General features: G+C 39.2%; 1 protein-coding gene across 2 annotated transcripts in view; it reads left to right on the top strand.

Annotated features, from left to right (window-relative positions):
* The window catches only part of znf609b (zinc finger protein 609b), a 97,853-nt gene that overhangs the window by 36,908 nt on the left and 38,100 nt on the right, over positions 1–22,845 (top strand). For both annotated transcript variants that reach the window (XM_088992104.1, XM_088992103.1), the window contains exon 2: positions 138–1,024. In XM_088992104.1, coding sequence (XP_088848230.1) covers positions 266–1,024 — 759 coding nt within the window. In that variant the 5' untranslated portion in view covers positions 138–265. The remainder of the gene's footprint in view (positions 1–137; positions 1,025–22,845) is intronic.

The following is a 22,845-nucleotide window of genomic DNA, read 5'->3' on the forward strand; positions in this document are numbered from 1 at the left end:
TGCACAGCTATCATTTCAGAATGACTGGCTTATGTGAAAACATGTTCTTTTGTCACTAATGAAATGCTTGGTGTGAGATACTTGATGTTTCAATTCCTTTATGCAATTGATGACATTGCATTGTCTTTTCTTTTCAGATTAAAATGTGGCCAAATGGAACAGGAACGATTAGACCGTGAAGATTCTCTAATCCCTGCCCCTGACTCCCAACCGTCCGAGATAGTGTTGGACCTCACTGAGGCAATCCTGGGCCGTTGGCACTAAAATGTCCCTAAGTGGTGGCACTGCAGGCGGGAAAGGTGTGGACTCTAATGCGGTGGACACTTACGACAGCGGGGATGAATGGGATATCGGTGTTGGAAATTTGATTATTGACCTTGACGCTGACTTAGAGAAGGACAAACTTGAGATGTCTGGCACCAAGGACGGCATGGCGGCACCACCCAGTGCAGTAGCAGCGTTGCCCGACAACATCAGGTTTGTGAGTCCTGTGTCTGGCTCTCAAGGCAAGGAAAGCAAATCCAAATACAAACGCAGTAAAAACTCAAAAGACAATAATAGCAAAGCTTCAACCGGAGACGGGGCGAAAAAGGAAGCTACGGGACGGACTCAAGGCGAGCCAACTGGTACGGCAGCGGCTGCGGTGGTTGCAGGCAACAATTCGACCTCTGGGAAGAACATAGAAAAAGGGGGCAAACCCTCCAGAGGTGTTTCAAGTGGGAAAAAGGACAAAGAAGGAGCAACAGGCAAAAGTAAAAAGGACAAAATCGAGGGAGTAGCTGTTGTGGCGATTGCTGCGGTGGAGAAGGAGGTTGTGTCTCAAGTTCAAGTTGCTCTGGGGAACTGTCGCAATGCGCCCTTCGAGGGCACACAATCAACAGACTTAGTCGAAGCCAATCAAATTGGGAATATTGCTCTAGAACCTGTTGGGATATTACCAGTATTAACCGCAAAAACTGAGCCAGAGGAAATGGAAAATGGTAATGCTGAATGCAAGACCTTGAAGAAGGTGAAAAGTGAAAAGGTATGTTTTTTTTTATTACTTCTGACAGTACAACATATTTACTTTTGAGGCTATCGTCTGACAGATTGATTGACTCAACTGATTTCAGAGGATTATTATTTAAGTGAAGTTGCCACATAATCGAGCGGATAGTCAAATTGGAAAATTGGTTTAAAACACAATCATTTTATATATATATATATATATATATATATATATATATATATATATATATATATATATATAGTATACGCAAAGCAGACCTTAGCCTTTAAAACTTAAAGTTACCTCCTTAGACAACATAATTTGAACACTGACAATGTAATGATCGGTGTAGTTAATCAGTCATACCCCGTTCATCCGTAGTGCTGCGCTATAACTGTGTCTATTATAGGCCCCCCGAGCACCCTTTTCATGCTCTCACAATTTAAAAGACAGAAGAACAGGGCGGTGTTGAGGACGTTTTTTTGTCTGTCATCGTGTTCCATTCTTAATCCCACAAGCCCCAGCTATGCCTGTTGGAGCAGTGTGTGGGGGAGGGAGTTTGTGTCAAACACGCCTTCATCATTTTCCTGCTGTTCTAAACTGAGTGTGAGGGGTTGGGGTGGGCAATTTGGTGGGATGAATTTGATTCCTTAAATCCGGGACACTGGCTTGGTTTGTTTCTTACCAAAGGACATTTCTCAGCAATCTTTTTATGACTAGGCCATAGGCATTGTTTCAATAAAGATATTATTTATGAATTTGCCTCTGTGTCTTGCCACAATCAATTTGAGTGGAAACCATTATTGCTTGTCCAAGTGGTCCAATCATTGTATTCAGATTTTATTTGTTTTAAGACACTGTCCTAACTTCACTTGAATTGGGTTTTGTATGAATAACTATGCAAGGGTCAACTTTGGGCAGTGACAACATTTATTATTGTATCAATGCTTGCCTGTGACTGTAAAGTGTCCTTGAGAGCTTTGAAAGGCACTTGAAATAAAATGTATTATTATTATTATTATTATTATTATTATTATTATTATTATTATTATTACAACGTAGTTAACAACAATCTCATCTCATTTTCCGTACCGCTTATTCCTCATTAGGGTCGCGGGGGTTGCTGGAGCCTATCTCAGCTGTCTTTGGGCACGAGGCGGGGGACACCCTGAATTGGTTGCCAGCCAATCGCAGGGCACACAAAGACATACAACAGTCACTCTCACACTCAGGGACAATTTGGAGTGGTCAATCTGCCTGCCATGCATGTTTTCGGAGTGTGGGAGGAAACCGGAGGACCCGGAGAAAACCCACGCGGGTCCGGGGAGAACATGCAAACTCCACACAGGGAGGCCGGACCGGGATGCGAACCGGCGACCTCTGCACTGTGAAGCCGGTGTGCTAACCACTCGACTACCGGGCCAGCAATCATAAAATACAAATCAAAACTGTTATATGTCGGTAAATTGGCCTGGACACACTTTTCCTCCTATTGGTTTGAATGTAGTTCACCTTCACAAACGTCTGCAATTATTATTCTTTTTTCATTGTTGACTAAGAGACTGGCATTTAATCAACAAGAAGCAATGAGTAATTTTAAAAACATAGCATGTGCAAGGCTAAAGTAAAATCCCACTGACATCCTAATGGGAAAATTAGCATCAATTTACATTTTTCCTTTAATTAGAAGTGATATTCCAATAAACATCACGAATGTCAAACACAAGTCTTGTGTCGTGGTTAGTCCTATTCTGTTTTTTTAACATAAAACAGAGGATATTTGGGATTTTGTAGGTATTTACATGCCTTGCACGACAGAAATATTTTCAATATTTTAGTTTTCAAAGGGTTATCGATGGCATGTAAACAGAGTCACAGACACGCTGTTCATATTTTAACGTATTTGTGTTTATTGTGTTAATGACCACCTTAAAAAACAAACTTCCAAATTCCACATATACTGCAGTATACGTAGCCAACGTGTCATATATTTCCCCACTTTTGGAAGGGGCCCCAATACGAACTGATACATACAGTGAGACCTCAACTTACGAACTTAATTGGTTCCCAGACAGAGTGTGTAAGGTGAAAAGTGTGTATCTCAAAAAAAAAAAAAATCCCATAGGAAACCATTAAAATGGGAATAATCCGTTCCCGGGTTTTCATAAAATATAGTTTTTAACTAAATAAGCCTTAAAACTACACACAATATACCTTATTCTATGTATAATAAATGTGCTATTGTATTGTAATGAAATTAATACACTGCATTGTGGGTTTTTTTCGGTCCCATCATAGTAAAATTATCAGCAAAAAGCTCGAAGTAGGCGATCGACATGTGCATTCAATGAGAGGGGGTGTGCAAAGTAGCGCCGGCTGGAGCGCTGTTCGGTCGTGTGTTTCCGCCGAAGATCACTCCGCCAGCCGTGGTGGGTGTGTATTATGAAAATAGTGCTTATTATAAGGTTTAATTTTCAGAAATTAGAGGTTCTTACGACGAAAAGTTTGTAAGATAAGGTGTTTGTAAATTAAGGTCTCACTGTATATTGGATTAAATGTGGCCTTTTCACTTTTCTTAAATGTGCTACTTTTGAGATACAACAATCAAACTGTGCCACTTGAATGACACAGTGTAAATCCAGCCTGAAATCGTAATCGAAAGTAGGCGTTGTATAATTAAAGGGTAAACACGTTATCTCTTAGGAGATTACAAACATGCCCATGGGCGAGTAACTGACTACATTTTGTTGTGACAGGGTATTAGTCCTGTACAGAATGTATTACTGCCATAGCTGCCTCTATGGGGAAAAGAACAAAAAAAACATTACCAGGTATTGACACGTGACCAAATAAATAAATAACCTGACATAAAACTCGCATTGGAAACCTGTGTAGTGAACTAAAGAACAAAATGGAGAGCAAGATGCCCCAGGTTGCTGCATAATTTAGGGAGATTGTGTGAAGATGAATGGTCACAATTCATTCTTTTTATATTCTCATATTTTGTGAAACATAGACGATGAAGTGCTGATTTGGTTACAAAAGGGATTATTACTACATTTTAGCATCAGGGGTATTGATGTTAATACGCTGATATTAATCCTGTTTTCAAAGTTAAATAACACATATTAATCAAGGAACAAAAACATCCATCTATGTATATTCCCAGCATTTTAGTTAGGTGTGTTTCCTTTTCTTTCCCTTTAAAATAGACTAAATTAAAATTTAATCTTGGGGTCGCATACAAATGGGACTACGAAGACGTAAACATGTGACGAGCCGGTGGCCGGCCACCCATCATTGTATGCAGTACGGTGATGGGTAAAAGGTAGGATATTTTTGTCTTTTCTTTTTTTAACTTTTTTTTCATGTAAAGAAATATATCCATTTGGCAAATGACCAGAGGGAATGCCGCTCTCGCCAATTTAGCAATTTTTGCTCCAAACGTGTATTTGGCTAGGCAGTGATCATGTTTGAATGTAACTTGATGTGATTATTGTGGGAAAGTGTCTGCTCCTTGGATAGTTGGTGTCCTCCAGCCTTGGTTACTGCAGTATGACAACGTTGACACTACCAGTGATCCTATATTTGGTCAGGTCAGCAAGCTCACGGACAATGCTTTCAAAACAATCTTTGCTGAATTGGAGTCAATGACATGTAACTTGCATTCTCTGCTATTCTGATTATTTGCAATATTTTAGTCAATATTGTTCAATGTGTTCATTGTCTATGATTTAAAGCTGTTCTTGACAAAGAAATACAGTAAACACCATTAGCTCATATCCTGTTGTGTAATCGATCCCCCAGTCAATCCTTTTATTGAGCCACAGCATCAACATTATAAAAATACCATAGCACACAACCCAACAAAAACTGTTAAATCCTTTCCCCTCATGGTCTGGGCCAAGGGTGCATTATTGCACCGGTGGCACCATCGATATTTGTGCCACTGATTGATATTGCTCAGTAATTATTTTCCGACAATGTAAGTGAAATTGGATATTTTCCCTCTGCACCCCAGACAATCTCTCAAAGCACACTGGTCCTGGTTGATTGAGGTCACTTAAGCATTCCAAAACTCACAAATGGTCTGAAGTGCGCTGACGATAAGTATCTTTGGGAATAATTAGATTTTATTGATTGTTAGCTGCCAAATTTTACTCTCATTTTCTGCGCCATCGATTTTGTCACTACTCTCGAGAAATACATCAATCGAGGATGTTTTGCTTCAAATCATTGTTGTTGAATAGCAGATTATTGATACATGCATTGAGAAATATATCATGAGCAATTAAATAGTGTACATTAGGGGCATGCATTTTGCACGCACATACACACATTTTGTCCATATTTACGATGGCATCGTTGGTTTAGGGGTACCCAGATTAAATATGTTGGTCCCTACATCATTTCAGTTGCCCATTCCTGACACATTGATATTGCAGGATGAGATTTTTGTTTGTTTGTTTGTGAAAAAAAACTTGTGATTTAAGATTCACTCATTGCCCAGGTTTGAATGGCCAATTTCAACCAGATTCTAAGTCACAGTTTGTAAAATGTGGTCCAAAATTATGTTTCTATATTTGTGCAGTCCTCATACTGAAGGGATACTAATTGGTTTTCAATTCCCCGTTAGTCACTTGTCAAGAAATATTCAAGAGAAAATTATTCCAAAGAGAAATGTATGCACCCCGGCTATAAATTTGTCATGCGTAGTTGTCCTGTCTTGAGGATCACGAGTAATACGAATGATTTGTATGCATGTGGCCAGTGATCCTATTCTCCATGGATCGGGTGTGACAGTGTAACTTCATTGATAGCGTGTGAAGTTAAAAATCCCCAAAGCATAGGAGCACGGATGCTGAATAAATCTTTTCTCGTCTCTTCACAAAAGTAGGATCCACTTATGAGTGCATCTCACTCTCCCACCTCTCATTATACGTTTGCGTGAGGCATTTCTCAGCTGCCTTGATCTGGCACTGGCCTTGATAAATGGAATAGCTCTCATGGAAAATTACATTGCCTGTGCTAGTCTGAGAAAAGGAGGCGAGAGGAAGAACTAGCTGCACTTTAATGAAAGAGTCCAGCCACCGCTGCCACCATTGCTGTTAATGTCAGATGGAGCAAACAGGTTTCTACGTCTATTTATATTTACCTCTGCCTTACCAGTCAACTCTTTTGAAGAAGTTTGTAAATATCTTGTTTAAAATGTAGACTTTGGTGCTACAGTTAAGAATTCCTACAGTGTAATGTTATCGCATCTGCGACTCTTGACATTCAAGCATCCTTAGCGCAGTGACGATCATGGTAAGATTAATGAGCAGACCAGGCCCCCCATGGTTCTGTATAATTACGTGGATAATACAAATCCTTATCAACTGGCACCACATTTGTACCCCAAGTCTTAAACTCAAGCTGTGGTCACTTTAACATTGTTCATTTGTGGTATCAAAGTAAATTTCAAATGCCACAAATTGCTTTGTTCAACTCTCTTGCAAACAGTCAGACGTTCTGCCTTAGTGCATTTCATTTATTTATTTTTCAGGGGATAAAATTATAAAATGCATTTTCACGACGACTGCTAAGAGCATTGCGAATTTAGTCTCAACATGTCAAAATTCAGATGAGGTTTGTCAGTGTTCAGACTTACCCATGAATTTTGCTCGTTTGCGGCGCTCATGCAGTTCCTTAGAGCAGAGCCTGAATTAATGTACGCGTTTGTCCTACCACATGTTTATTTCCAGGCATACATGTAGGCATCTGAAAAAAAACAGCTACAGCTGGCAAACATAAATCATGTCTTCAACTTTGGATGGGCAAACAAGACCTCATGTTATTACATACAAGTGATTTTCCAAATTCGGTTCCAATTTAATTATCTGTTCGGCATAACATGCTGTATTTTGATGCCGTAAAATGTTCCTTGAAAATTTGTGCATCAATATCTTATTAATTTGACCTTATGGAGAATTGTGACTTGGGAAAGAAATTGGCACATACCTAGATTTTTGAAGAGAGTAATATTCACAAGAACTCTGACTTTGTTAGTTCGACCACATTTATTATATGTGTTTGAGAAAAGAGCTGCTTTTCTGAACTGCAATACGGTGAACTGGAATATAGTCGTCTTTTTATTTGTTGCGCACTGTCATTGGTCCCAATTTATCTCGGCTTCGAGCTTTATTTTCAAGCACACATCTAAACATTTGTCATGGTTTAATTGCGGATAAAGGTTCTGTCTGTATTCTGTAGTATTTGGTCGCAGCAGTTAAGATTTTCAAGAGTAAGCACGGCATCATTTTACTATCTGCTTTTTTTCCATTTCGGTCAGTTTCATTTTGCATATGTCCATGTATGTTTGTCTCTATTAGCAGAAAGCAATCATAGATAGACCTGTCAAACAAAGCCCCTGTTATGCTTTGTTTCCCTCCCCCTCCTGCTCCCCTAAGCTTTCCATGAAGTGTACATATTGCTGTGTCTGGATCAGCCTGCTTAGAGGGGAGGCTTGCGGGGGGAGGGAAGGGAGAAAAGGCTTGTACAACTAATTCAGCTCATGGAAGAGCAGCTGTCTTCCATTGTTAGCCTGCAAATTTCTAGTGTGCCTCATTTCTCCACTCAGTGCATGAGGAGCAAGAGATTCTGTGGAGGGAAAGTTCAGAAAACGGAAATCGACCAAAACTAATTACTTGCTTTGCCTTTTCATCTTTGTTGGTTAGGGCATATCCCAAATTGTAAAGTTATCATGGTCAGGCCTGAGGATTTAAGAAATTAACAAAACATGTTTTTAGGTTCCGTTAGATTACTCAATGACAAATGCCACTGTAACTAATTTTGGGTTCCGTAAACGTTCATCATGGAAACCTATTTTTGTATTTTAATACTATTCATGATGAAGAAGTATCATATTTAAAGGATAAAACTGTGCATTAAGAATTAACATAATTTCATCAGCAGCTATGTACTCAAGATTCATTGAATCGAATACATGATCAAAATATGTTGTTTAACACTTCGATTGTTCTAATATGGCATGATGAATTTTTATTTTATTCATGAAGTTACAATGTACAACTCGTAAATAATAGAATGACAGACTGTTTCATCGTATTTTTCATCGCAATTAGCCTTTAGATCAAATTACCAGCTTCAAGTATTTGCCTTGGAATCATGCCTCTTTCCATATTTCTCTTTTGTGTTTTGTGCATAAATCACACGTCACTTTGGTTTATGGCATGATAATTCGAAAGAAAATTCCGACTGGCTTTCCCGTTTCTTAAATGTAGTAACGAATACACTAGTTTTTTCATCACTCCCATCTCTATCCATCATCTAACGTACATGCTTTCTACGCATGCATACTAAAATAGCAACCCTCATCCGCACATTGTTTCCTGTCCACCCTCTCACACACACACACACACACACACACACACACACACACACACACACACACACACACACACACACACACACACACACACACACACACACACACACACACACACACACACACACACACACACACACACACACACACACACACTCCACACCACTTCAGGAAACGAAAAGTAAAATAGAGGAAACACTGTGTTGATCACGCAGGAAAAGTTTAAATTTGATCGCGTGTTGTCAACTAGTACGGAGTGATTTTTATGTGATTTTTATAACAATTTTTCTGTACCATTAAAAATGATCCCACGGAAATGACATGCTACCGGAAACGATCGCGACTGTGAAATCCTCAGGCCTGATGCGCTTTAAGTCAGTTTGCTTTGCAATGCCACACGTTTTCTAATGCCCTACTTTCTTGAATAGTCACCTTTTAATACATTCTTGCTTTGTGTCTCTGATCCTCTCTTGGGTTTTCTCCAGTATATAGATAAAATGTTCTTTTTCAGATTTTAAATGAGGGAGATGGTGTCTGCTGGGTAAGAGAAGGGGGCTTTTCTGTGTGGGAGTAAAAAAAAACTGCCTGCCGACAATTGGGCAGTGTTATGAATGGTTAGACTCTTTAACCGGCTGTACACTGAATAGTATGTCACAGACTGCTGTGCCTATGAGAGGAGCTGGCAGACAGCTCTTGGATTCCTGAATCCTTGAGGCATGTGGTCTGATTAAGAGAACAAAACCCACACAGTAGGGAGGAGCAGACATGGTTTCACCCCCACAAGTGGAATTCTCTACCAGCGGGGGAAGAGGTGGCTGAAATGGGCTGGTAATTTGCAATGGCCGGAGTGAAGTTGACACACTGGTATGAATACTTCTTCACGACATCGGGTAAATTTACTGAATGTCTTTCTTGTTTGCATTAAAGGACAACCAACGCCTCCGGACAAGTTGTGTCCATAATTTGTAAAATCACTTCAAATAACTTCTACTGAGTGTATTTTACAAATATTCCACCGTATATAGCTATATTTTACATTTTAAGACTCATGCTGATTATTTAGGAAGTCTTGTTTTTGAGTATGTGACGATACCTACTGTGACGTCACGGTAGGTATCTTCACTGACCGAGAAAATGACACACAATGCATTTTGCTGTACTTTGCTTGGTCTGAAAACTCAGTGTTGATCCGTGTTGATGCCGAAATTAGAAGGAATACACATAAAAAACGCGGTGGTGAATCGTTCTGTGTTGCACCAAGACTACTATTTGATACTCGCTGATACAAATTCCCAGCAGACAAATCAGCCCATTTCCAACGGAGTTTGGGCGCCATCCTGTGCGTTTTCTGGGACACTACATTGCTGTCATTGATGGCTCGAATTGATATGGGAGGACTCCTTTAATCGATTGCAAATATTTATGCTTTCCTCTTCAGAACTATTTGAATCATATTCATAACTGGATGAGTAACAAGAAAGCATTTTCTCCGTGAGCCAATTGTTTTGTTTCTTGAGCAAGGCAAGATGACCTGGCGTGACGTCACGAACTGGGTGCGTGACTTTCTGAAAATCCCCAGTTTCAAGCTGATTTCTGGCAGTTTTGGGACACTTTAAGTCATTTTTATTGGTGTATTGCATTTGACTAAAAATATCAGCCTGCGTGTTTTGGGTATTTTAGATGCTATAAAACGTTTTTCTGATGTCAGTTAGGAAACAAAAAAATGGTGTCGGTTGTACTTTAAGGGAAGTCTTTGTACTTAAGTTCGCTTATTTTTGGGGGGTGGGACTTTTGAGATGTCTTTGTTTTCTCTGAAAGAGTTTCCAAAAGAAACATGAGCCACCGAGACAGGTTCTGATCAGACACAAGAGGTTGGAAGTGAGGAGGTGAAAATAGATAAAAATAAATAAGGCACAGAACACTGCAAATGTGGTCTCTCTGTAGTTGTCCTCTGACTCACACAATGGCTGCAAAAGTAATGTGCATACACAAAGTGAGGCCTGGACGCCACAGAGTAATTGTGTGTTGCCAGTTTACACGTGGATGATAAGGATTGCAGGATTCTGGAATCACTCTTTTTTTCGAACTACCATTTTCTGTTAGTGGCACAAACACAACAATCTTCATTTGTGCCATAATTTTCAAAGTGGTGAAAAATTGTGTCGTTTAAATCAGAATCAGAATCATCTTTATTGCCAAGTATGTAGAACACACAAGGAATTTATCTCCAGTAGAACACGCTGCACGAGTACAGTGACACCTCGGTTTACGAACCTCTTGGCTTACGAACTTTTCGGCTTACGAACATTACATTTATGAAAATTTTACCTTGGCAGACGAACTATTTTTCGGGATACACACGGAGCTGCCACAATGAGTGATGTGTCGTTCGCAAACGAGCCCGTTCTCCTAACAAGAAAATGGTGGCCACCGTTTTTGTCCTCTATTCCCCGCTCCCAGTCATCGGTTAAAGCCACGTGATTGGTCAAGGACCCAGCAGTGGGACTGGGGAGGGGTTAAACATTAAAGAGACAGGCAGACAGAGAGAGTGTGAGAAAACAACACACACACACACACACACACACACACACACACACACACACGAAAGGGAGATGACAGAGCTTGAAACAAAAAAAAAAATAAAAGTGTGAGAATAGTGAGAAAATGGATAGAAAACAGTTAAAATATATGGGATATTTTTCTCACGATTCTCACACTCACACTTTTGTTCAGGCTCCACAAATAACCCGCACAAGTCATCTGTACACTTGATGCAAAAAGCTATCAACCCAGCTAAACAGATCACAATTGATGAAGAACTACATACAATTATCACAGAGTAAGCACCTACAAGGGATCATTCCTCAAGATGGTGAAAGAAGCCTATGTTCCTCATCAAGTGTTTAATGCTGAGGAAACCGGACACTCCATTCCATCAAGCCATTAGCGATTATCACAAAGGTAAATAAAATGAATTTATTGTACAGTGCAGTTTATTTCTTTAATCATAATACTATAGCACATGTATTATACATAAAATAAGGCAAATTTTGTGTAGTTTTAAGGCTCAGAAAATTAGAAAGCAGAAAATTATGTTTTATGGGGACCTGGGAACGGATTATTATCATTTTAATGGTTTCCTATGGGAAATGAATTTTCGGGATACACACTTTTCGCCTTACACACTCTGTCTGGGAACCAATTAAGTTCGAAAGCCAAGGTCCCACTGTATCATCAAAAAATAAGTTGTAAAATGGTGTGTTTGCCACATAGAAATGCTAAAAGGGTATCTGGCCTATAACTTGAAAGCAATGTATTTGTCTTTTGATCTTTTGGATGGATGGATGGATGGATTGGCCTTTATTAGTCTCGCAGTGGAGAAATTTACATTTCACAGCAGCAAAGTGATGAATTTTGCAACTGTGGAAAGATAATTTGGACCCATTTTGAGGTTTTACATCAAGTGTGTCAAACTCAATTTACCTATTACCTATTTACCTATTCCCAAAAGGATCGGATTGGTAAAATTGCGATATCTACAGCATATGTAACTTATAAATAACAACTTCATGTTTTTCTGTTCTTGTTGTACACTGAAAAATGTACAGGCGTATGTTTAATGTTCATAATTAATTACTCTATAAAACACAGAAAAATATTACCACAGACTGATTAATTTAAAAAAACAAATCATAATAATTACAAATAAATACCAATCCAATCCAAATACCCCTCCAATTCTTTTCGCTCACTATCGCTGACACACAGCCTCTTCCCCAATCAATGTGAATTATCCAGGTCAACTGTTCAGGAAATATGGTTGTACAACTTGTTAAAGGATAAGTGATGTGCAACAACTGAAATTGAATGCTATGCTTCAATTAAGACCAACCGTTGAACCACAGATTTGGCAAGACAACTTTGTCTTGCCAAAATCTGCGCAAATTGAGGCTTGAGCTGGCCTCTCCAGTTTGAGAGCAATACCAATGAGCCATAAGTACAAGCCACTGTTTAGCTCATTGTACAAATTTCAAGTTCAAGGAAGCTGTTGTAAATTGTTCCTGCACATTGGTTAGATTCTAGTTTCTCGTTTTCGCATTGTTGTCATGATTATTTTGTCAGAGGAGGAATGGCCACTTACTGAGGTCACTTACTGATGTCACATTCATCTGGTCCATTGCAGTTATGAGGATGTTCATCCTTGTCATTTGTTTTTGTGTTAACGGTAGTTGAATTTGTGCCAGACACTTTTTTTTTAACACATTCATGTTTTGTTTATGCTGTGCAGCTTTTGATTTTTTACACTTTATGTTGTGACTTTCAGGTCAAGTATCAATTTACTTACAACGAGGATGGCTTGGAAAAAAGCAAGATTTACTACAACATGGCTAAGATTATCTAGTCACTCACTTCGGTCCCATCTCAACTCAACACGATCATCTCGCTGCCCCGATTAAATCCACATTCGGGCTTGATTAAACTCGCAGGCAATACTTTTTACACCCCTAGGTTAGATGACTACCGAAAGCGGCTTCCAGACAAAAAAAAACCTGAAAAATATGATTCCAAACAATATAATAACGACAGATCAATTGGAACGGCTGTCACTTATGCCAGAAGGGGAAATCCGGCTTTGAACATTTGCACAAGATAGACAAATGGCGATAAAGCACAGATGCCCGTTCAGAGAAGTCTGGCAGGTATACAAAAGAAGTAACTGTGATTGTGACCATGTCCATTATTGGCAACTAGTGAGCTGTGTCACCAGAGTAGAAGAAGTTAGAGAAATAATCTTGGTACTGAACCATCTCTCTCTCTCTTTTAGCAAAAACATGCATGGTGTGATCGTTGGACCAAAGTGCTCCTACATATCTCCAAACTGATATCATCTAGCATATACAGTAATAGCAATAATTTTCATTGTTGCATCAGTGGTGCAAGGGCGGAACAAGAACAAGTCCCCACTCTATTTCAGTTGAATATGATTCATTATAAACTCAATTTATTTGAAATCAGTGATGTTTTCCTCTGTGTAAAGTAAAGATTTTGGTCTACAAATCCTTATCTATTCTGAGAATTGCGTGGTGGTAATTTTCTGATACAATTGCTTGGTATTCATGAAAAAATATGGTGATAATTTGGGGTTCATACTTAGCCTCAAAATACCTTTTGAAAATTTTTCTCTGTCATCCCACCAATTCGTACATGCTTTTGGTTTGCAAGGGTTACCACACCGCGGTTGCTTAATGTGGATGTTGTGGAAGATCCTCATCTTCCAACAGAAAAAAAATACGCTTGAACATCCCTCGTGAACCTAGCGACTGTTGGTTGTTTTGGCTGCTCAATGCTATCTAGGCTGACAGTTCTGTCATTGTTTTTATCTCACCATGGTGTATGTGTTGATTTTTTTTCTTCTTTTTATGAAGGAACAAACATTTTGCTTCACTGACGTGGCTGCCAAAACTACATTGCTTATGCTGTATAAGAAGTGAAGTACAACTGTATTGTCAATGTAAATGCGCCTACAGAAATGGCAGCCATCAATTTTCAAGATAAATGACGAGGGTCAAAATGATAATTCCAATTATTTTTCTCATCATCATGATCCATTAATTTCACAACAGGCAGGTCGAAACACCTGACAGTGACTTTCATTGTGTGCTGCCCGCTGTCTGACCGACAGCAGTTACATTGAGGCGCATGACGGCCGCCCATTGCAACGTCTGAGTTGCAGCTGAATTCCTTGGCGCTAACCTTGGCAAAGTAGCAACGCAATAAAATGATGAACATAACATCCATCAGCCACCGTAAATGTATGAACAAACAGTTTCCTTTTCATCACAATAAAGTAAGACTTTGGTTATATGTACGTAACATTTATTATTCATAACAAGACAGTTAATACCTGATTTATGACTAATTCAGTATGTATACAAGAGTTGCTGAGCGGGAATTGTTTCGAAGGTAAGAAATATTTTTACACACGCAAAATAACATCTGAACACATTAAATTTCAATCCATCAAAATTATTTTGCAGATAATACTTTAGATATTGATCTTTGATAGCTGCAAATAGGGGGGCCACCTCATACATAAGCATGACGAAAATATGATATGGAGGCTTAGGCGTATAATATTTGGTTTTGTGTTATTCTCGAAAAATATACTTTATAATTAAAGGACAACCGACGCCCCCGGACAAGTTGTGTCCATAATTTGTAAAATCACTTCAAATGATTTCTACTGAGCATATTTTACAAATATTCCACGGCATATAGCTATATTTTACATTTTAAGACTCGCGCTGAATATTCAGGAAGTTTTGTTTTCGAGTTAATGACGATGCCTGACGTGACGTCACGTCTGGAACGCCCCTGACCGAGAAAGCGACACACAATGCATTTTGGGTACTTTGTTTGGTCTGAAAACTTCGTGTTGATCCGTGTTGATGGCGAAATTAGAAGGAAAACACATAAATAACGCAATAGTGAATCGTTGCGTGTTGCACCAAGACTACTATTTGATTCTACTTGACACAAATTCCCAGCAGACAAATCAGCCCATTTACAACGGAGCTTGGGCGCCATCTTGTGCATTTTCTGGACGCTACATTGGAGTCCAGACGCCTCAAAATTATCCGGAAGGACTTCTTTAATCGATTGCAAACATTTATGCTTTCCTCTTCAGAACTATTTGATTCATATTCATAACTGGATGAGTAACAAGAAAGCATCTTCTCCGAATCTGGAGCCATTATTTTGATTCTAGAGCAAGGCAAGACGTCCTGGCATGACGTCACGAACAAGGAGGCGGGACCTTCGGAAACTTGCTATTTCCGATGTCATTTTGAAGTCGTTTTGGGACACTTTAAGTCATTTTTATTGGTGTTTTGCATTTGACTAAAATACCAGCCTGCGTGTTTTGGGTACTTTAGATGCTATAAAAATGTCAGGAAACAAAAAAATGGTGTTGGTTGTCCTTTCAGTTAAATTACACTAGACCAGTGTTCCCCAACCATCAGGTGTGGCCCCCTTTGGGCCAGGCTTTGGTGGGCTGCACAGATAACAGAATAAAAAGCTTACAGTACTTCTCATTTATTATCCAAGGCTGAAAAATACTTTATTTGGAAAAGTAACCGGATTCTCTTGATTAATAATGGTATTTTATTACACGTCAGGTGCTAACGTTTCTGTGGCACCATGCTAATATTAAACCCACAGGCTAGCAAAATAAATTTTGTAAAATCAAACGGTATTTGGACATCAAAATAATCGGTTGTGGCAGACCTAAAACAGCGACTGGCCTTTTTGGGGCATTTTAGTTAGTCATGTTACTACATATCAATTTCAACACCTTAGCTCCGAGATTGCTACACAAAAAAATAACTGTTTTTACTTCTTTCATGAGGATGACTTTGGTAATTTGTTTGTGATTTTCCACATTTATATTTTTGAGTATTAGATGGCTTGCGTGCCAAAAACAGAGCAGCCATTTTTATTTTAAAATGACAAGTTTGAGAAACAAATTAGGTCTTCGTGTTGACTTCTTTGCCCCAGAGCCAAAGAATGGGGAGTGGTCTTCTCTCATCCGTCGACTACCCCACTGTCTGTTTCGAACATAATTACATGTTGTCAATTTTAACTCACAAAACTGGCTTTTGTGTTTTATAAAATAATTGGATGACATTTAAGTATTTGATTGTCTGTGTTGTCAAGTCTGTGTTTGATGTTTGACACAGTATGGCTGTGCATACATGTTTTGTAGCCTGAAATAATGACACATCGGACATAAAAGGATTTTCTTTCCCATTCTAATCCACATAGACAGCTCAGCCCTTGTGTTTATTCCCTTCCCGTTCTTTCCACTCGTCTCTTAGCTTGCCGGGTCTTTCTTTTTCACCCGTAAAAGGGTTTCGAAAGGGGATTATACCAGTGATAGAAATGAAAGGGAGAACACGTCCGTCCTTTGGGACCAATGTCAAACATTTATGATGCAATGGATTCTGCCAGTGGTAGATTTGCTTTTGTATATCATCAGTGCTGGCGGGTCTTATTAGACAGGAGCTCCTGAAGCTTTGCATTTGTCTTTTGCAACTACATTTGCAAACCATTAGTGACTTGAGGTGTCACCCGCAAATAGATTAATGGTATGAGTCAAATGTTTTCATTTAGATGCACACTAGTCCTGGATTTGGACATCACGTTAAAGCGCCAAAATTATCTATTAAGCCGGACAGCAGACCATATAAATAAATATCTGATACTGTTTTAGCAATACCGTACAATGAGAGTTAATAATGTGACATTGTTTATATTATGACTCAGACTCTGTTCAGCTGTTCCGTTCTTCAAACTTCTTGAGAATATAATGTTTTGATGGTAAACCTGTGAAAAATGTAGACTGCAAATGATCCTTTTCACTCTCATTAAGGGGAAAATAGATGAAGCATTCACATGTTATGCATTGGACAAACACATTATCTTTGAGCCTCTCCTTGACTGCACCTTGCATATTTACAACGCGTAAAAAAGAAACAACTTACCTTTGGGATCATTCTTTACCGTCAAATTGCATTTGTGGAGCAGGCTCAGGTTTCCTCTCCCAGGCCCAAAATAGGACAACACACATTTATTTCAAAATAACAACGCAGAGTTATGATGATGTTGTCAACACAGCGTCCACATCAAGCAGCCTGAGATGGTGAATCACTCTGCCAAACATTTACTGCATATTGACTTGAGGAAAGATTGACTGTAGAACAAAGACACAATAAAGTCAGTTTAGCTGGATTGTATTCTCCTATCCAGACTACAGTTATACTCTTTCAGCTGTGTTCCAGTGCTAGATTAATATAGCGACCGTGTTTCTCTCCCGTAAGCTGTTTGCACCAGTCACTTCATATAAATCCCTTCAACACAATGCAAGATTTCTTCCCCTTGGGGATAAGAGCCACATTCATTCAGTCTCTCCTGTCACTGCAGCATCCATGAATACTTCTCTACCCAGTGGTTATAGCATGGCATTTCTTTAGAACAATACAAACGAATTAAAATGTTCTTTGTATGTGGAGAAATAGCCCAAAGTTGAAAAATGAGTGCATGCTGAAACATTTCTCTGCACTCGTACTGTTTTGCCGATATAGTCAGTGGCAACGTTGTGTTGTGGGTTGTTAAATATTAGTCCTGTAATCTACCCCAAAAGACCAGGAGCATGTTTGTAAGACATTTGCCTTTAGCATTTTCTTGCGGCAGGATCTTTGCATTATTCTTAGTTACACATTTGTTTCCTTAATCTACAGTCATAAAAGAGTGCGGTCTGTCAAGGAGCATCATAAAATGGTGTGACATTCTTTTCATGTGGGTGGTCTGTTTTTCATTATGTATTTATTAAAATATGCATTGCCCAATATAAGTGTGATTAATTTAATAATGTTCCACGAAGCGCTGCTTCTGTCGAACATTTTGGAGTTCAGATATCCTTCAGATATCCTTCAATGTACAATAAATAAACATATAAACAGGAACCTGAGGCAGAAAAAAATGCAATGAGCACTAAAAATGGTACAAAATAATTTGCTTCAAATTATTTTGAAAAATATTTCCGCCATGTATTGAGGGGATCATTTAAAGTTAATTTGCATTTGTGGCTGGGTTGTTTAATACTTAGCTGAGAGTAGGGACCTATCATAGCTGTGTCCGGCGCCACCATGTCTGGGATATATAAATGGGGCCGATACGACCAGTCAGACTTTAGTTCGCTGACGAAGCCTCTTGGATAGGAGGCGAAACGTCCGAAACCTTCACTTTTGTACAGATGACGGCTGAAGAAACCTTCTCATCGATGGACCACTCCTGTACGACTGAGAGCTTACACAGACGTTAGCTGTGTATGATACTTAGCTGTGTATGACTACAACTATGTACTTCCATATTCAATTAAATTTTGAGTGGAGCCTTGCTCTTCAATGTCGATGTTTAAATTATATTTAATTATATCCATGAGGGTTGCGTATTCCTTGAGCAGAAGGGACCATTTGGTTTAAATTAATCACTGGAGTCATATGTCAAAACTAATGAGGTATTTTCTCATTGTTAATGTTATTGCTGAATACATTACTATTTGATTACTCTGGAGGACTCAACAATTTGGTCGCTGAATAATAAGATGTGAATTAAGTGCCAGATAACTTGATTTTCTTTTCTTTAAATCGGTCTAGTGAAGATGAGAATTGTTTGCCATACTGTTTTGACGTGTATTAGTTGTGAGTAAAGTTGCAGCTACATTTGTTCATGGCCCAATTGGCGACATAAAAAGCAGTACAATAGTGTGACAACATTGGCAAGATTCCATGCATTCACAATTGACTTTCTTTTCCGTCAATGGGTATAGAAGCGACAGGACAGGAGTAAGCAGAACTAATCAATGCACAATATGCAACTTTTATTTCATATGCATTAAAAATATATCTTTGACATTGAAAATGCAAAATTCTCCATTATGAGATAAATAAGTGTTTCATGTTTGAAAAGATGGTCTCCACAACCCAACTCAGTAGTGTTCTCATGAGACCAAGGCACCCAGGAAACGGTTTAGGGGTTTTAACCCCTTGATGAAAGATCCCCAATTGGATGAGAAGAATTAACTAGCCTCATATTGTCATCGACAACAATCATATTTTTATCAAATATCATAGTTGAGCTCCAGGGACCATCAGTCTGACCATAAATGTACTCGGCAGACAAAGATGGATGTATCATCAGTATTCGTGGACAGCAGCTGCAGACAGACTACAATGACTGCACTGACTGTTTATTTTTATCAGGGCATTAGCAGATTAGGCACTCAAACTAACAAGGTCATCAAACTCAGATGGCGGTAAGCAGCAGATCTCTGCTGAGCAGCTGGCAGCAGGAGATGAGATTTGGTACGTTACAGTGGGTTTTGCGTTTCACCTGCTCCCTTGACGACAAACCAGCGTGACTTATTAGTGCGTTGGATAGTATTAAGGGTGAAAAGAATAACAATAATGTAGATGTATTATTTATTTATCCCTTTTGTGGCATGCTCACAAAAGACTAATCGTGTCACTCATACACAAGTGGATTGAAGACTAAAGTGATGTATCTGAACAATTCACAGAGTAGATGTGTTTCAAGAGGGAAAGTGTGTTACTTGACCTGGGCACTCCGTCAGGATCATGTGAGTTTTCTATCAGTAGAATTAAATTGGCATATGATTCTGACAACAAGCTGTTGTATTGTCTTCTGTGAACCTATTTTGATGTCCTGTAATCCAGGAACTGCTAAAACTCATCCATCCATTTTTTGAGCCGCTTTATTTTATACTCACTAGGGCTGTGGAGGTGCTGGAGCCTTGCCCACGGGTCTTCGGGCAGTGGGTGGGAGAAACCCAGAACTGATTGCCACCCAATTGCAGGACACAAAGAGACAAACAACCAATCCGAGCTCATAGTCACACACACGGACAATTTTGATTGTCACATTAACCTAACTTGCATGTTTTTGATGTGGGAGAAAAGTGGACAACTCATGTGTGTGTGTGTGTGTGTGTGTGTGTGTGTGTGTGTGTGTGTGTGTGTGTGTGTGTGTGTGTGTGTGTGTGTGTGTGTGTGTGTGTGTGTGCGTGTGTGTGTGTGTGTGTGTGTGTGTGTGTCTGTTAGACAGACAGACATACAGACAGACAGAGAGACAGAATGTATCTAATTTGTTGGTGTCAAGTGGTGTTAATAACAGCCTCTCAATTTCTTGTCTGGTTTTCCTTTGCTGTTAAGATAACATTTAGGACAGCTGAGCGGACTGACAAGAAAGAAATCCATGTGGGCTCAGTTTATCTGGATTTCTTCTCTCAGCACAGCCCCCCTCCATGTTTGACGCGAGTGCATGACCTTGACAAGAATGTAGCTCATTGTAGTTTTCAAGTGAACTGTGATCAGTTTGATGAGGAGGAATGGGCAAAAATGGCGACTAAGAGTGCAGAGTACGATGCTGCAAATAAAATGCTCACAACTATTTAATCTGGACCACTGTTTTTAATTATTTTACGGTCCTTTTATTAACTGTGAAGAAAACATTTTCCCCTGAAATTGAATACAAATAAATGAGTTTTTTGTTTCGCTTACCATCAGTGTTTGTTTACCAATAAATACTCTATAAATTCTGTTTATGTTGTCAGCAAATCTTCCAGCTCTACCCACTTAAAACCCAACCCCCTCTTTTATTTTACAAACAATGCCAGGCATAGCTTGAAGGCAACACATTGAGCCAGGAAAAGGAAAGAATTAGGTCGGCAAGGTCATGTTGAACCAGGGCAAGTGGAAAGTATACCAAACCACCTGCCGAGTGTTGGGTCAGTCAACCACAGAGCCTATTGCCTTCCATTTGTATGCAACAGTCCAAGTGTTGAAAAAAAAAAGGTGTGAGTGGGGGCGCATTGTGAATTCAATGCAGCGCAAAGATGCAAATGCCTTTTTGCAAATGATTAACTTGACGCTTGACTGTTATTTGTGCTTGTTCAAAGTTCTGCCTGAGGCAGTAATAATACACAGATCTGGTGGAAGTTTGACAAGTGGACATCAAGGGCCCTTCAGTTTTCTTTGCCCTAAACCTTATAAGCGTCAACAAGTATGGATGGTTGTTTAAAATGTATACTGCTGAAAGATGTATTTATACTGCCATGAAATTTTGTTCTCAAGACTAAATCAAGCATGGAAGAGAGTTAATTGTGAATAAATTGTCCCTTAAGAGCAAATAAACCAAACGTATAGTTTGAGGGAGTAATAAAATATATATACAAAACAATTCTCATTTATACAGTGGGACTTTGGTTTATGACCTTAATCGGTTCCCAGACAGAGTGTGTAAGGCGAAAAGTGTGTATCCCAAAAAATAATTTCCCATAGAAAACCATTAAAATGAGAATAATCCGTTCCCAGGTCCCCATGAAACATAATTTTCTACTTTCTAATTTTCTAAGCCTGAAAACTACACAAAATATACCTTATTTTATGTATAATAAATGTGCTATAGTATTATTATCAAAGAAATAAACTGTACTGTACAATAAAGTCATTTTATTTACCTTTCTGATGGTTGTTAATGGCTTGATGGAATGGAGTGTCCGGTTTCCTCAGCATTAAACACTTGATGAGGAACATGGGCTTCTTTCACCATCTTGAGGGACGATCCCTTGAAGGTGCTTTCTCTGTGATAATTGTATCTAGTCCATCAAGTGTGATCTGCTTAGTTGGGTTTATAGCTTTTTGCATCAAGTATATAGATGACTTGTGCGGGTTATTTGTGGAGCCTGATTGATGGGATATTTAACCTTCCAGTCTACACTCTGCTTTTGAACTATAAAAGTTGAAATGGGTCCAAATTTCAATGTTTTCTATCCATTTTCTCACCATTGTACTTGTTTTTTTTTTCACTTTTGTTTATTTTTTGTTTCAAGCTCTGTCCTCTCCCTTTCGTGTGTGTGTGTGTGTTTTCTCACACGCTCTCTCTGTCTGCCTGTCTCTTTAATGTTTAACCCCCCGCCCCCCACCCAGACACACACACACACTGCTGCGTTCTTGACCAATCATGTGGCTTTAACCGATGACTGGGGGCGGGGAATAGAGGACAAAAAAGTCCGCTGCCATTTCCTTGTTTAGAGAACGGGCTCATTCACGAAGGACACATCACTCGTTGTGGCAGCTCCATGTGTGTCCCAAAAAATAGTTTGTATGCCAAGGTAAAATTTTCATAAATGTAACGTTCGTAAACAGAAAAGTTTGTAAGCCAAGGGGTTCGTAAACCGTGGTCCCACTGTATGTCAAATTGCTTTTTGAAACAAGATGGATGGATGGATGGATGGTTGGATGAAAACAGCAACTACATACAATATATTCTGAAGCAATAGCAACATTATTATTTCAGACATCATTTAAAGGACAACCGACGTCACTTTTTTGTTTTTTAACTGACACCAGAAAAACGTTTTATAGCATCTAAAATACCCAAAACATGCAGTATGATATTTTTGGTCAAATGCAAAACACCAATAAAAATGACTTAGTGTCCAAAATCTGCAACAAATTGAGCTGCGAATTGGGCTTTTTCAGAAATCCCCCCCCCCCCCTTTCGTGACGTCACGCCAAGACGTCTTGCATTGCTTGTGAATCAAAACAATGGTTTCAGATTCGGAGAATATGCTTTCTTGTTACACATCCAGTTATGAACATGATTCAAATAGTCCTGATTAGCAAAGCATACATGTTTGCAATCCATTAAAGAATTTGTTTGGGCCATTTTGAGGCAAACGGGAGGCAGAGGAAGAGGCAGAAAAATGGCGACCAGCTCCGGTGAGGAATGAATCAGCTCGTTTACACAGGCTGATACTATCTTCCCATGGAGTTTGCCTCCCTCTGCTGGCGGCTTTTGGGTGTAAGACATGGTTTAAAAAAAAACA

This window comes from Hippocampus bargibanti, linkage group LG03, assembly GCF_051943395.1.
Source record: "Hippocampus bargibanti isolate YZ-2025 linkage group LG03, ASM5194339v1, whole genome shotgun sequence".
Classification (NCBI taxonomy): domain Eukaryota; kingdom Metazoa; phylum Chordata; class Actinopteri; order Syngnathiformes; family Syngnathidae; genus Hippocampus; species Hippocampus bargibanti.